The 16,441-nt window shown below is 41.7% G+C and overlaps 1 protein-coding gene across 9 annotated transcripts in view; it reads right to left on the bottom strand.

The window, feature by feature from the left end:
- The window catches only part of LOC112465433 (Down syndrome cell adhesion molecule-like protein Dscam2), a 93,405-nt gene that overhangs the window by 39,849 nt on the left and 37,115 nt on the right, over positions 1 to 16,441 (bottom strand). For all 9 annotated transcript variants that reach the window (XR_003042015.1, XR_003042016.1, XM_025032972.1 and 6 more), the window contains exons 2-3: positions 5,277 to 5,627; positions 2,015 to 2,179 (exon numbers count right to left, since the gene is read on the bottom strand). Coding sequence is in view for 7 of the 9 variants with exons in the window: in XM_025032972.1 (XP_024888740.1) it covers positions 2,015 to 2,179; positions 5,277 to 5,627 (516 nt within the window). In the remaining 2 variants the exon portion in view is untranslated. The remainder of the gene's footprint in view (positions 1 to 2,014; positions 2,180 to 5,276; positions 5,628 to 16,441) is intronic.

The raw sequence follows: 16,441 nt of genomic DNA, 5'->3' as shown, positions 1-16,441 counted from the left end.
TCATCTCCCGCGGAAAAGATTATTCGCGGGAAAATAAATTTTCGCGGTTTTGCAACGAGATATACGTAAGGATTAAGTCGCGCCAGGAAGGTAAAACAATGGGAAACACATGCTGCAATTATTTCATATATTCCATGTACACCGGACGCGTGATTCCACCGCGCCGGGGATTTTTGATGAAAACTTATAGCAACTTCTAACATAATTAAAATCCAGCTCTGTATTTAAATATATAAGCGATTTCTCGTTAATTTTCCATATTTATCATTATATTGAAAATTTCCTTCTCTATTTCATTATTGTGCAAATTAATGAGTCTAAATAAATGTTAAATTATATTATTCTATATTTCATTCTCACACATTTCTACATTTTTATATATTTGATGATTTTTATATTTACAAATATCTAAATATTTCCCGATTTAAAGTTCACTACTATAGCTGGATCTTCAAATAATTTCGTTAATCCGGGCTCTCGCGGCTGCAAAGACTGATGCGAGCCCGGGAAACATTCCGGGCGGATTTTCACGGATGTAGTAGCGCGGTGGCAATAGAGGGGGAAAAAAAGGAATAATACGGATATAGCGACAATACGAGGCGATTTCAGTGTAGCCGCTGGAATACGCGGTGCTATACTGGAACTTCAACACTATGGCCATCGCCTACGAGAACGAAAATTTAATATCCGCCGCGGACGCCCACGATGAAATTTAATATCCACAATAATGCGGCATCTCCTTCCGCGGCTCGCGGTGCGGGATGCGCGAGTCGGGATTGTCGGGTTCATTAGTAGCTCGCAGAGATTAATCAGATTTGCTGTAAATGCGAGTCTGCCCCCAGAAAATTGCGTACAAGAGCGCGAGATAGAAAGCGTTGTACATAATTAAACATTTCGCGTACCGCGATTTGATTAGTGGTCGTAATTAGCAGTTGCTAAACGAAGAATACTATAGTTAAATATAAAACCCGTGTTTCTATCCGTGAACTTATATCGCGCGCAAATATAAATTCTTTCTCTCTCTCACAGAAGCATTACGATCTGCAAGATAATCTTTAATCGAAATCGATAATCGTAAAAGGTCTTATAATATTCACTCGGTATAATAATCTCATATTGCACGGGAAGATGTTTTTTCACGTCGTATCCACTATCGCGATTGCGTCGGTATCAGGTTGAACGTAATTCGCTGCACGTACAATACATGCCCGGCTCATGTACATAGCGATATACATATACATATGCGTGTCGCATCTATCGTGAATGGAACCGCGCACCCGGCTATAGGCTCCGGTCCGTCGAATGTAATATACCTAAACTACATAGACCATTCAGTCCACCTGACTTAGCGGACAATCTATTCAGAAGGCTGCCTTATCGCAACTGCCGCTCTTAGCTGCTCTAATGTCTCACGAACGAGCTCACTCAGCCGCGTAAGTGTATGCACAATTGTTATACGACCATAAAAGGGCAGATACTTTGTGTGCAAAACGCCTTCGCGCGCAAAAATATTGCAACTATTATAGAAAAATTATATAAGTCTGTAACTTTTTGTCGTGCTTGAAGTATTGAGAGATATGTATTTTGATAACAGATTCTGTAACAAATTGAAATCGAATTTTCCTTCAATCGCTTCAATTTTCATTAAACTCGTTAAACTCGAAAGAATTCCAATTCTCAAAAATCATGAGAATTTATTTTAAAAAAATTTTACTTCCGGTATGTTTCGGTTGACATATCTGATTTTGATATTAGGTATCCCGGGTATCCGTCTCAAAATACTACTCCTATACTCTTCGAAAAGAAGCTGGAACTCGAATCATAACTATCGAAGAATTTTAAAGTAGAGCTGTGCCAACTTCACACACTCGTATGCAGATGTAAAAAGTTATGCATCTTGATTTTTTCAATTGGACTTTAGTTTTTTACGTCGCAATGCGCGTAAAATGTTGCGTTTTTATACAAACAAAGGAATGTGTACACTCGTATGTAGATTTCCGTTATAAACATTTACCTCCTTGTAGCGAGGGATATATGTAGGACGAAGGTTCGTGCAGCCAGGATACGACGCGCACCAAATCTTTGACGTAGCTGGGTATGATGCAGCGTAATATTGCGGTGCATCCCCTCGATGCACCCCCCGTCACCTCCACTTCAACTTTGTATGCCTGAGCCACCACTGCAAACAGCAATAAAATCTCACATAAAGCCACATGTTCCAGCAATCTTGTACAAATTGTAAAACAATAGCTTACGTAGTAATTTCCGTTCGCGCATATATAAATTACTTCCTAAAAGAAATTAAAAAGAATGACATCCTATAATAAAATACTTTTATGTTTCGCGTGGTCTGTAATTGTTATGATAATTAGAATAATTACATATTAGCTTGCCTCTCGGTTCGCAATTACATTTTACTCTTAAAATTTCGTTATCCCGTACTCGATTTTTAAAAAGAAGAAATTAGTAGGCGCCGTAAAAAAATTACAAGTCGTCATTATGTCGGGTTAACAGCGTAACGAGACAGCGAACAAGGATTCTGTGTGTCTGCGTCTGTGTCTCTAATTGCCACCGTAATGAAAAAGCAATCGCAGTTACTCCGACAGTCTCGTTTTCAATTACATCGTCGCCGTTGCTACACCGTGAAAAGCACGTTGCCTTGTACACGGGTGTGTACGACACTATGTATATACACACAGGATGTCGCACACGTCGTTACGACGTAACCGTCGGGTGAATCTCGACGGCGGGGGATGCGTCGAGGCATGAGGCGACGCGAGCGTATAACGAACGTCTCACTCCTCCCTTCCTCTTCCTTTTCCCTTTCCTTTTTCGTCCGGCATCGCTCTCTCGCGCTCGAGAGGCATCGTACACTCATCCGGAGATTTTTATTTACGTGGAAATTCCAAGGGCGACGACCAGCTCCGCCACCGACGGTGCAGTCTGACAGGCCGACGTCGCGACGCCACGACGCGGAGGCCAAAGCCTCGGCTACGGGGCGTTCTGAATTTCTTCTCTGTATTCCTTCCGTGCGCCCCCTTGAAGCTCCCGGACCGCACGAAGACATTGTCTCGCGTTTTTCTTCCTTTCAGCTTCCTGATTCCCGCTTTTCCCCGTTTCCACTCGTCCCGCTTTTTCGCATTTCTCGCGACTCGCGTGAGAAATGTCGCATTGAATTATGATATCATCACTCAAGGGTGTTATTAAAGAGAATTTTTGTATAAAATACCGCACACAATATGTGTACGTAGATATTATTTTGGAAACAGTGTTATTTGCTGTTTCTTGATTCTTCATGAAGATTATTCCTTGTGTACAAATTTTAGCAATTTTGTTATAATTAAATCTAATAAATTCAGGTATTTAACTGTACTATGATGAAATACTTGAAGAAGATTTATTTAAGTTGACATAAAGCGGTTCTGTGTTAAGCGGTGTCTACAATGAGAGTTTAAGGAGTAAGGAGTAAGATTTAAGCTTTAAATTTAAATCTTACTCCTTAAATTCTCATTATAGTCATTGCACCGCTTAACATAGAACCGAAAAGCACTTTTAATTGTTACAAGAAAATGTCTATCATTTTATGTCAAATAAAATTTCTTTAAATGTTTTATTGAAGAAGTGTAAAAATATTAGATCTAATTATAAACAAAATTGCCGAAATTTTTACAACCTTATATGTTCATATGGATTTTTTCTTATTTTAAAATCCTGATTCGCCGTGCAACTATTTCGCACGTATATATGACAACTTAAAGATTTCCGAGGTTCTCTATAATCGAACTTCAATTCTTCGCTTTCGAAATTATCACAAACGTGTTCGTAACTTTTGGCGCGAAATCGCTCGCGTAAAGCACGTCCGCTTCATCGAGCACGCGCGGGGAAAGAAATTTCTTCCGTTAAATCGAAAGAGAGAAAGAGAGAGAAAGAACTGAAAGTAAAGTTTTAATTAACGGTCACACGTCCAGGCCAGAACTTTATGGCCGCGAGGGGGTTAGTAGTTGGAAATCCTGAAAGCACCGGGTCGACCTCGCAGCTGCCACGGATTTGCATTCAGATTGCATTTTTTTTTAAGAGGTAATTACACTGCGCGACCAGAAGGGAACCTACGCGCATCTCATCTGCATCGGCCGGTGCTCGGCAAACCTCGTTCGGTTCTAACGCCTGTTTCACACTGATTCTCTTTCGCAATTGGCATTTCTTTCACGTACAAGCAATTGGATTGCATACGTATTTGAAAACTATCGTTTAGAGGAGTGTTTCTTGCGGTATAAAAGCGGCTTTATACAGAATAGTATGGCTATAAGAAGTATTGCTTAAAACAGTTACACGAATTGTCTTCCATTAAAGTTCTCTTAATAATTCACGATAGGGAACATAATTTTACAGATCATAAAAGTGCGTTTGAATAGTTTTAGAAAGAGTATCAAATCACACTCTCGGATATCTTTTTAAACAAGAAATACGATAAATGCGTCTCTAATCATGAGAACAAATTATCAGAATTATTTTTTATATTTATTTACGTATTTAACGGGTTTTGTTTTATTCAAGTCCAATCGCCAAATATTTCTTAACCAAATGGAAGCGTGCCATGTGTACAGCCGAATTCCTTTATACAAGGCATTGCGAGGTTTTGCGGCTCTCCCAATTGCATTCGGACGTACACAGCAGCGCGAGTGTTCGCTGTTCCGATTACGGCCCGTGTAAAATCGGCCCATTCACGTTTCCGCGTTTTATCACACGCGAGAGGCGACCCGCGCATCCGTCGCAATTACTGTTGACTCGCGCCAAATATCCGCGGCATTCGCGTAATCCGCTTAATAGACTTTTCCAATGGTCCGGTGCGCGGCGGCCGCGGACGGAGCTCTAATATGACAGCCATCCCGATTACGCGCTTGCCGTTCCTTAATTAAAGGATACCTCGGTAAATAACGGATGTAATTGCGCGGGCACTCACGTTGTATGTAACGCGATAAAACGTTTGCGAGTTTTTTAAATGATAATAGGACTTGCACAACAAATAGATAAATTAAAAAGGATCGGCAAAGCGATTTGCTCCACAAAGCTATTAATTTTGTTCTAACTTTTCCTTTGTAACATTTATACTTTATATTTAATGTATCTTGAAACGAAATTATACTAATTATTATATTTTTATAAATTAAATTCTAAAATATAATCGAACATATTTTTGGCTAATATTTTATAAAGAGTTTGAAAATGTTTCCTCTCTAGTATTTTGCTTTTCATGCATCGATATGAGTCTCGCTTACCCGCTCTGACTTGTACATCGCGACTGAGCACTCTGCCGACGGTGTTGCTCGCCACGCATCTGTACGCGGCGCTATGAACGTCCTGCCGATAGGCCGCGGCCGGAAATGGCAGGAGCACCAGGGTGCCGTTTCTGAGTACTCTTCGCACGCCCGACACATCATTCACCGGATGCCCGTCCGCGGTGGACCAGTCGATGTTGGGCGGCGGACTTCCGGAAGCCGTGCAGTCCAACCAGGCGCCGCTGGAATTCGAGAATTCGATTCTCGACGGCGGTTCCAGCACAAAGCTGGGGCCGCGTAGGTGCGCGTCGAAGCCGTGCCCGCCTGCGGACGTTACTACAGCGGCTGCACCTGCACAGAAAACCATATTCCTTTATGAAGAGATAAACTCATGATATAGAATAATGATTCTTCATGTTCTATAACTGCGTTTCTTTTAAATAGACATTGGTCACAAGAACTTGAAATTAAATACGTTAAAAATTTACTATTATATTAAAAGTATGAGTATATTTTATTTATGTCTATTTTATTACGACGCAAAAAGAACAAGTTTCACGAATAAATATCTTTTTGCGTGTATATTATAAATTATACGAGTATGTTATAAATATTAAATTTCTACCGAAACTTTCCTAAAAACGCAGGGTATAGATAGAGACTTCAAAGTTTGGAGCACTTTTGGATAAGCCGTTAATAGACAGATTCAATACAACATAATAGATATTGTGTTCACAATGCGACACATGTCGCGTCGAAACGTATCGTAGAGTAGCATCAGGGGAACATGGGGAAGCGAGGGGTATCACATTGACGGCCAGTCGTATTAGGTGGAAAATAGTTTTGACAAGTTCCAAAGTGGATTAATCGACGTGCTTAGTACGCCCCGGCGCGGCGCGGCGTCGCTCGGTCGAACGATGCTGCTGCGGCGATGCAACTAATACGTCGGGCAAGTTATTCTCTTCGGAGTGGTGCGCGCGCGAGACACTCACTTCTCGGCGTAAATGCTTTGATCGAGGGCGTGAAAGCACGAGTCAGCAACTACCTACTTGCCGGCTCTTGTATCGTTAGCGCAGTTAATAACTCCCCGCCCGCAGGCTTGCATCTCTCGTGTCAATGTTGCGACGAAATTTGCGAGCCATGGGAGTATGGGAGCCGCGATAAATTTCGGGCCCCGTTCGCCCGCTTAGCCTATACGTAGCCTCGTGTTCGCGCTTAAAGTTAACTCGCTAAAGTTAACTGTTATTATGCTACAACTCCGCGAACAGTGCCCTACCACCTAAACATTTCTTCTAAACAACGTTATACAGCTCACGCTCTTCTATAAACTTATGGTTAGTTACCCCACTACCAACTTTTTACTTATGCAATTAATATATTTGCATGGAACGTGTCTAATTTTTACGACACATTAATTTTGCAATTGGTATTTAGCACCACAAATACTAAATTGTTAAACAAAAAAAAATTCTGATAGTTTCTCCTCTCCATTATAAATATCAGTTTTTTGTTTGGAAAAATTCCTTCGATTTCGCGACTCGGGATTCTTTCTGAGATTATTTGAATGTATTTTTATATTCTCTGCAATATTATGCCATCATGAGTTATTGGAAATCTATAATATATATTAGAATGATGGTTATTATTATACAATGGTTTTAGTCGATTAAAAGTATCTGTATATTTTTTACAGCCGCATACTTATTGTTTTCTATAAAATCGTTTCATATTGCGATTGAAATACTTCTCTAAACAATATAGGTTTAGTAACAAATTTTTTTTTATCTAAATTCACATTGCCGTTTTTAAAACGTATCACTTGTGATTTAAATGGAAGCTGGAAAAAGTCAAGAGGAACAGCTAATTGCGCTGATTTACGATGCCCGACGGATCGCAGACGGCCGGATAAATGAAATGGTGCCCCTTTCTTTCGCCTCCGATATTGCCGAGGTGTTTCGTGCACGTTGTTTGCGACACAGGGCGCGGGAATCGGGAAACGCGAAACTCATAACGACATTCGCGCGGGGTGCCCGACGTAACTCGTTTATAACTACGTTCGAGAGGGAAATGCACGCTCGTTTCGGCCAAAATTTCGTAATGCCGTCGCGCGCGCGTTGCACGCGCGCGGCATACAAAACACGAAGTATGCAAATCCTCGGTGCGCGCGCGAGTGAGAGAGAGAGAGAGAATTGAAATCCTCCATCGTGGTGTCCGGCAATTATGCTCGCCGTCACACCAGCCGGCTTCCGGAATTGTGTCTCTCTCTCTCGCGAGCGCGCGCGCGCGCTACTTAATTACTAATTCCGCGCGAGTATCACACCGACGTTCTCGAGCGGAATTCCGCGCGTCGCGTAGTCCGAGCGACATCGTGCCGATTTCCGAAGGCGTCGCACCGACCGCCTTAATTGGCAGAAAATTAATTACACGTTATGTGCGCGCCATGTTTAACGTCATTAGCTAAAAATTCAAACGGACGAGTTTTATCAATTGAATGTCACTCTGTGACTTTCACGACATTTGGATTATAATTTTAATTTTATGATAATGTATAGTATATATTACATATATACATACATATATAACATATATCTATATATGTACGTATATTTGTAGAATAAAATATATTTTTAAAATACTTTCACGTTTATCCGATTCATCGCAGTATTGATTTCTACGCTTGTCGTGATTTCACGGAGGTTTTTCGAGATATCTACAAATGTCACTGCGTGCTTTATTTGCGCGGGTCGGATTCGCGTCAACATCCCTTTATGACGCACCCTCGAGGAGATTTACCTATCGACGTGGAAAATCGAGGAACCGAAGGAGGCGGCCGCGTCGAGCGGGTGCAAGATTGAACATGCCGGTCGGTGCTCAAAGTGACTGGCCGTCATGAGAGCATGCGACAGAGATAGATAGAACTGAGTAGCGAATAGGGGACATAACGGAAGTCGGATACAGGAGCTGGTGATGAGATAGAGAGCGAAATAGAGAACGAGAGCGAGAGCGAGAAAGAGAGAGAAGAAGGGTACGCAGGTGTCGGTGGGTAATAGCTTCCTATTACCATAACGCTTGGCTAAGCCGGCTAATCGGTTCCGTTTATGCCGACCGGCAAATTATTATTAATCGCATTGCGCTCGCGGATTACCGTTTATATGCGTCTATGGCACGGTGGCATTTGCACTTCGCGCCGAGCGTCGCATGGGCTTTTAGCGTCGCGTATTTACCCGTGCATGCCTAATCTTTCGACGAACTACATATTGACAGAGATGCTGAAATGTGTATAGAACGTTTTTAAACTTTCTGAATTTTGCATGATCCAAATATATTATTTTTTAAAGTCTGATGCTACTTGTATATTTTCCTATACGTAAACACAAGCATCAAGCGATTTATTTAATATTTTAATCCATTATTTCCGTTTGCCAGTGAGACTATTTTGATTACGTTTTAATTTCGTTATTTGAATATAATTAAATTATTATATGATATTTACACAGGTTATTACGATCCAGTTATCGCGAAACAATTGATGCGTAAAATAGATGTACTATTCAATGAATATTTATTTTTGTGATATAGTATAATTACATTTTTTAACAAACGTAAAAACACGATGCCATTCGATTTTAATTATTATATATAAATTGAAACTCACAAAGGGAGTTACTTTTTCGATTTGAGTTAATTGTTATTCGCTGATAATTTTGTCAGCGTTTACACGATTCTGAAATTTTTTTTACGTTGGAAGACATTTTGGAGTAATTTAGATACGAGAAATCTTATAGTTTCTTCCTCTTAGGGATTCTTTCGAGGTCTCAGGTCAGCTTCCGAAATCCGAACACAGGCGGGATTTCTATCATTCCCCCGGACCCTCGATCTCTGGAAGCATTCGAATCGGTGGTGGTTCGGATTCGGTAAAAGGAGCTCATGCTACAAACCAGGAATCAATAGGCGGAACAAACTGTGTAGATGGGTAGAGGTCTTCGGTAAGATTGAATTTGCACTCTGCCTCTCCGAGTCTTCGACGAGGGGCGAATCTCGGAGAAAAGGTGGAGGGATAACGTCGGAGCTCGATAAGAGTCCAGGGTCTCGCGACGACGTTTCCTTCTCTCAGGAACTTCCATGTTCTCTTCTTCATTCTCTCTCGCTTTCTCTTTCTCTCTCTCTCCTCCTCTCGAAAGAGCTCCCGATGTTTGCTCTACTTATCAAGACGACAATTATTTGATCCGGCTAGTGAAACGTATCCCTCGAATCTTTCCCTCGTTTTCGTAGTACTTTTCCTTCCGTTCACTAGCATTCCAGAATGATTCATCAGAACTTAATTTTGTGAGTTTTTGCGGACCCTTAATTTTTCTTTGTCGAAAATGATTCGGCGGGTTTCTGTTCGTATATTGATGTGATTAATGATATGACTTTGTAAGATTGTAGTAATGTTGCAAACACTCGTTAAAATAAATATAGTTTCATAAAATCTATGAGAGATTTTAAAGGTATAAAGACACAACAATGCTGCACTGAGAAAAAAAATTGTTAATCCCAAGAAATATTTAGTTCGATACGTTCAACTAAACATTTTAGTTAGTTAACTAAATATTAGTTGTTTCAACAATTTATTTCGTTTTTTTAATCAAGAATTAATTAATTCAACTAATGTTTAGTTAACTAACTAAAATGTTTAGTTGAACGTATCGGACTAAATATTTCTTGGGATTGACAAATTTTTTTTCTCAGTGTGAAAATACAAGGAAATAATTAGTAGCATCTTTATTTTTCAACATTGCAATTTATTATCGCTAACTGAACTTCTCATGTGTTATAGAAAGAAAGTAGTTTTAACGTGAAAAATCTAGCAGACCGTTCGATTTCCCGTTAGGACATAACGGACAGGAATAACAGACTAAAGACGACATCGATACCCGCGGGAAGTCGAGAAGTCGATAGAATCGGTGATAGCTCGAGATACAAAGAGGGAAGGAGGGAAGGACGGAGAGGCGCGATGGACGAACGAGTCGTTTTGCGAACCACTTTACTCCTGTGCAAGTCGCAGTCGAAGACGGCAACAAGTTGGGAAAGTTATTTAGACGCCTCGGAACAAGACGGAGATCGCTTCTCTGAAAAACTATGGCCGTGCAGGGACACACGGGCAATTTTCCAATTCGTGCGAAAAGTTTCCGCGGCAGGCAACAAGTTGGGAAAGTTTCGCCATGGCGCTCGCCCGGGGGAACGCTTCCGCGGGCCATTTCAAAAACTGTCGAACGACTAATCTTATGGCTTCTAGCGAGAGAGCGCGAATTCGCCGTGAAACTTCGGCCGGACGGCGAACCGGAATCCGAAGTCCGCAACTTTTACGCGAATTCGCCGCGAGAAGTTCCGGATTGCTTGGATAAGCGGGTTAGACCGAGCATTGGACAGGCAACATCTCGGAGGTTCATCTCGCAAGAGTATTTTTATCTTATTTTATACTAGTGCGGTGTATCTTCGCGCGTTCTTATTTTGAAGAAAGATCTATCTTAGTAGGATGCTCGGGCATTTCTGTAGAGAACAAGAGGGATATATTTATTGTATATGTTTCTACTATACATATATGTCATTTTTACATTTTACGTGGACATTTTTCCATTTCTCTACACCATATTTCTTTGACGTCTGCAAAATATAACTTCTTTTGGTCCCTCTCATACGATGTCCATCCACGAACCTCTACCCATCTTTCTTCTTGTGTCCGTAACATGTTAATTCTGTGTACTTTGTTGTTGTAATCCCTATTGAGCTATTTAATTTGCGGGATGTAAAACCTCGTAAATTAACCTCGTAAAACTTATAGGTGTGCGCTATTTGTTCTTTAATTTCTGCAAGATGGAGGGCCAGCTCAACAGTGTTCTCGTAGATTCTATTTTCTATTTTTATTTTTTTGTATCATTTTATTTTTATTGTTATTTATGCCACATATACACACATACACATGGTTTCTCCAAACGCATCCTTACTATCAAATAGTTTACGGTACTCTTTTTTTGTAACTTCTCGATACATGCGAACGAACCGTAAATTTATAATATGTCGCCAACAACGACACAGTATCGTTCCTGAGGTTCTTCGTCAGTTGCATTTTTCCTGGAAGGATGCAAGAAGGCTCTCGCACCATCCACCCTTCGCGTCACCTCGCGCGAGGGGGAGGAGGACGGCTCCCTGGGGATGGTGTCGACTTCGCGAAGGCGTTGGTCCTTTCAATTTCGCGAATAGAAGACGGGCGACGAGGAGAAAGACGGGTGGAGTGATTGTTGGAAATATGAGAGAAACTTTCAACCTCTCGCACAGCAAGCAAGCTCTAGCAACTCCGCCTCCTACGCCGTTAAGGCGAGCTCGCTTTTTCCACTCTGGCCTTCTCTCGCGCGCTCCTCCTTCTCCTCTTTCCCCTTCGTCCCTCCCTCTTGTCTTCCGGCTCGCATGTAGTCTTCGCACAAGTGCTTCGCAGCGTAACCTCTTCGCCATTTTAAAGCGTTCTGAAAGCCCGCTTGCGCGCAACCGAGTTTTTGGAACAAAAACGCGCTTTTCTCTCGCGGCTCTTCTCGCCCAACTTGGTCGGGCTTCCTATTTTTCTTTTCCTCCTCGTTCGCCAAAATTCATTTTACGTCATTCTTTTCTCGTGTCTTTTTGCCTCTACATTGTGGTTATTCGTCAAGACAACCCTCTTAATTTTAATGCGGCGCAGAAATCGCAAAGTTATCGTTGCTCGAACAAACTTCATCGAACTCCCGTGCTAAAGTTGAAATTATATAGAGGAAGCAAATACAAATACTAATTTTAAGGTGTGATTTGTCAAAAATCTCATTTTGTAACACTCGAATATAAACGAAAGAAAAATTTTCTTAATCTGATCCTTTATAAAGTTAATGTTAATTGTCATTAGATGTTCTAACATTTTATCATAAATATTGATATATTTTATAATTAAATTTTTGCTCGTATTTTTAAATCTTTCTTTCATAAAATACGTTTTAAGCAAGATCAGGAATTAGCAAATTACAAATGGCACGCACTTTTACCGGGCATCGAGGATAAATCCCGGATTCTGTTTGGATCAGGGAGATGGATGGAAAAAACGCGAGGCACGTTTCACGCTTGCCGGAGGTTTGCTCGTATTACGAGGGAGAAGTCCGTACACGTTCTCTCCGTCTTTTTTCCTATGCCGAAGCGTCGGTCGCGGGAGTGACGGTGGTAATACCGGGACAGTCGGAGGGTTGAACGCGGCGCGAGAGCGGGACCGGGACAGGTGCAAGGATATACGCCCGCCGGGAACAATGAGCGCAATCAATGCTGCACGGCGCCCCTCCGACGTCAATCAAACGGCCGGCGAGTACGCGCCACTACCCCATTGGCCCCGATTGCCTTTTGTCGCCCTTTAGTGTCCGCTACAGCCACTACAGGGGCTGGGGAGAGGGAAAAGCTGCAGACAGAGAGAGATAGAGAAGGAGGGAGGGCACGTAGTAGCAAGTACAGGGATGAAACGGAAGCGGTGAATCCGGCGGAGAAGAGAGAAGGGATGCTGCGAGAGGGTACGCAAAGAGGAGAGAAATGCGCCGCGTTGCATACCGAATGTGGCAAATTCCTGCCGAATACTCTCGCAGTTGCGACACGTGCATTGCGGGAGAGGGTGGAGGGAACGAGATCGGTGCGCGACCTAATTTCGGGGGCTTGCTAATCCTCGCACCTCGCCCACTCTCCATGTCGCATGTCCGTCTCGTGTCCGTCCGTCGCGTCGTCGGTAAGCTATCCTCGAAATTGCACACACGCATGCATGCGTATGCACGTATGAGACGTATTGCACGCCGACTTCGGGATATTCGCGCGCGGTGAGATCTTGACGTGAGAGCGATGCCAGAATGGATAGATCCGAAGTGAGAAACAGACGTGTCTCTTTGATAATTGTTATTTAATTGTTGATAATGTAATTGATTTAATTATTTTGAAATTATTTTAGCAAATTATTATCTGACAATGAATTAAATTTTATTCTATAACATTTTGTTCTTTTATTATTTTTAAGACAAAGAATCGAAACTGTTAAGAGAAATATAAAAAATTTGAAATGCAAGCCTTTTATATTAAAAAACATTTTTTATTCTTTTATATGTATATTTCTTATTATACAATGTTAGAGACATCTCTGAATATTGATACGCTATAACTTTACTTTATACATAGTTTATATAATTTTTTATATACTAATGCTTATAAATTTAAAAGTTTAGTTTCTGGTTTTGGCTATCAGTCTTTTCGAAATATTTTCTATATCCGTTTCTAGATACGAGCGCATTCATCTTTGTTGTATATTATTATTCCGGTCAGGCTTGATTGTTGACCAGGTAATCACACATACACACTCACACACACACACACACACACACACACACACACACACACACACACACGAATAGCTCGTGTAGTACCCACCGTGTTCTTTGATGCGTTTCCGTCCAGCGAAACCATTGCCAGACGTACGTCGCGTCGATCCAGGGGAGGGAAAAGGAGGGCAAGGGACGGTTTAAAGCCGCGCGGATATTCGGCATCTAGCGTCGCGTAGTTGCATTACGCGCAGTGCAGTTGCAGCTTTAATAATCCGGCTTGACAATTGTGTCTAGCTTCATTCATGTAGCGGCCATGTAGCGTTCATAATCTGGGAGCTGGTATGTTAATCACGATGCTTCTGTTCTCTGCGTTCGAGAGAAATTAGAGTGCTTTATACCGAGTGGTCGAAAAAAAAAAATCAACGACGATCGAGATTTGCGATTCAACGAGTATCTTTTACCACTGAATTTTTAACCAATTTAATTTTCAGATCAATAAGGAGGTGTAATTTTTATAATTTTATTGTGGGCTATACACATTATTAGCGTTATTGATTGATCGTCAATTCGTAAACAAGAGAAGCAGATTATGCGTCCGCACGTTTATCCAAACACCCGCATGCTGCGGCAGCGAAACGCCAGCACTGTCCTGTTTGGAGCCGGACAGAGCGTGTTTGTGCCGAGTAACACGAACCGCGGTTGTGTTGCTGTGGTATAATAATTATACTTCGTTATTGATCACATACCAGATTCTGCAGTAATGATCCGAAGGGGCCGAGGTCCAATTTAGAATCATCACAATACGGGTGTCAGCTTACGTTTCTCGTTAGCGATGCATCATTATGTAGTGCACCGGAGATGCTGCCGGTATAATATTTATATTGACGAGTGCCCCAAAATTGCACGTCAGAGCAATGCATTGATATATTATAGGATTTTCGTATTTAGAGATCAGATGTTCGAAGCTCGAAGCCCCGTTTGTGTGATTAATCAATATCGCGTACTCTACTTTAAACAGAATCTCATAAATAAAGTGTGCTTAGTTTTTAAAAAATTGGTAGTAATAATTGGGATAATGAGGATTAATTATTTTACTTGAAATAAAATCAGAAACACGTTGTCAATATATTCCCCTCTCCTCCCCCCACACACACACGTGCGCACGCGTGCACGTATACATATAAGCGTGTTCAAATAGTCATCTATTCCATTATAGTTAATTATAAATTGAAGTCAAAATTCAATATTAACAATATGTTGCATTGTATATGTTTCTCGATAATAGCTGTTTATACGATGGTAAATTCTAATTCATCGGTCAACGCATTGTCCCCTTTAAATGCGACCTGATGTTTCCGCGTGTATCGAGTTAGGGAGATAGATTCTCGCCAAGTTTATCGCTTTCGGCGGCTCGAGGAGCGCCCTACGCTCGTCGTATGAGATATTACAAGGGAGGATTTACGTTTGCGCGGAGGACTATCGGAGGACGAGAGCAAGGTGGACTAAAGCAGGCAGGATACGAGAGGACACCGATGATTTCCCAGGGGCTCGCGTCTACCTCCTCATCCTCCATCGTCAACGTCGTTCTTCTGATGCTATTTCTTCCCCCTCTTCCTTATCCCCCCGAGCGTATCTTATATCTTAGGCAGTAGTTATTCCTTCTTCCTCTCCATCGGACTCGTCGACGCGTTTCATTAGTCTACGTGAATTTCAATAGTCGCTCAACAAAAGCTCGACGGCAGAAGACTAAAGCTGAGAGAAAGAGAGAGAAGTTTCTTGCTAACAAAATTGGTGATGAAACTTGTATTAGGAGAACATCACATATTATGATACGGAACATGATATTCAATAAGTATTTAACAAGTAAAATATTATATTAATACATTGGATATCTTAGAATTATATCTGAAATACGTGTAATAATTCTATATCAAATATGTAAAGTTTCATATTAATATAGGAGTGTTTCAGAACCGCCAGGAACGCGCTAAGTAACCAGCCCCCGGCGTATTTCGAGGGAAGCGGTTCTTACGTGCCGCGCTCTTTTACCCCCTGTAGCTTCCGCTCACGTAGGCGGAATAAATTCGAGCGGTTATACGAATGAGGAGCGAGGGATATTTTATACGACGCATAAAATTGCGGCCGATGTCGTCAATTTGTTTTTCGCCTAACTCTTCCTCCTCCGCATCCTCTTCTCGTTGTCTTCCTCTCTTTTCTTTTCCTTTTTTTGCCTCCTTCGTGCGGTACCGTTTAGCTCCGGAAGTCGCGCGGCTTTATGGCGCCTCGGACGGAAAACGCCCACCGCGTGCCGCTGTCCTTTCTCGTTTTCCTCAGGAAAACCTCCCGTCGCACCTGCGAGGGTCTTATCTCGAAGTTGCAGGCGCATCTTGGATACAACGCGTCTTGGGGGGCGTTCTCTCGGGACAACCCCATTCCCCGTTCCCTCCCGCCTGTTTGGAGGATATGCAATGCACTATGCAATACCGTGCGTTTCGAGGAAACTTCTAAGCAGGTTTTCGCTTGCATTTTGCACGTATCCCCGGTGCTTCGCGCGTCGGAATGATTGCACCGACAAAACACGCGCTACGTGTATATACACGCTTGTTTTACCCGTCTGATTTTACACAATATTTCTCTCTTGGTTATTCCTATTTACGTAAAATTGGCCAGTATTGTCGATACTATTGCAAAATGTAAAATAAGTTGTAGGAATATTTTATTGCGATACCTACTAAAACGTTTTCATGTGTATCCTATTTTGGTCGGCGTAAAATGTCGATTTGTTTTTCATATCCTGTGAATAATATGCAATGATGT

This window comes from Temnothorax curvispinosus, unplaced genomic scaffold (assembly GCF_003070985.1).
Source record: "Temnothorax curvispinosus isolate PA1 unplaced genomic scaffold, ASM307098v1 QBEX01015201.1, whole genome shotgun sequence".
In the NCBI taxonomy this organism is placed as follows: Eukaryota; Metazoa; Arthropoda; class Insecta; order Hymenoptera; family Formicidae; genus Temnothorax; species Temnothorax curvispinosus.
The sequence above is the reverse complement of the archived record's forward strand: the minus strand, read 5'-3'. Positions and strand labels throughout refer to the sequence as shown.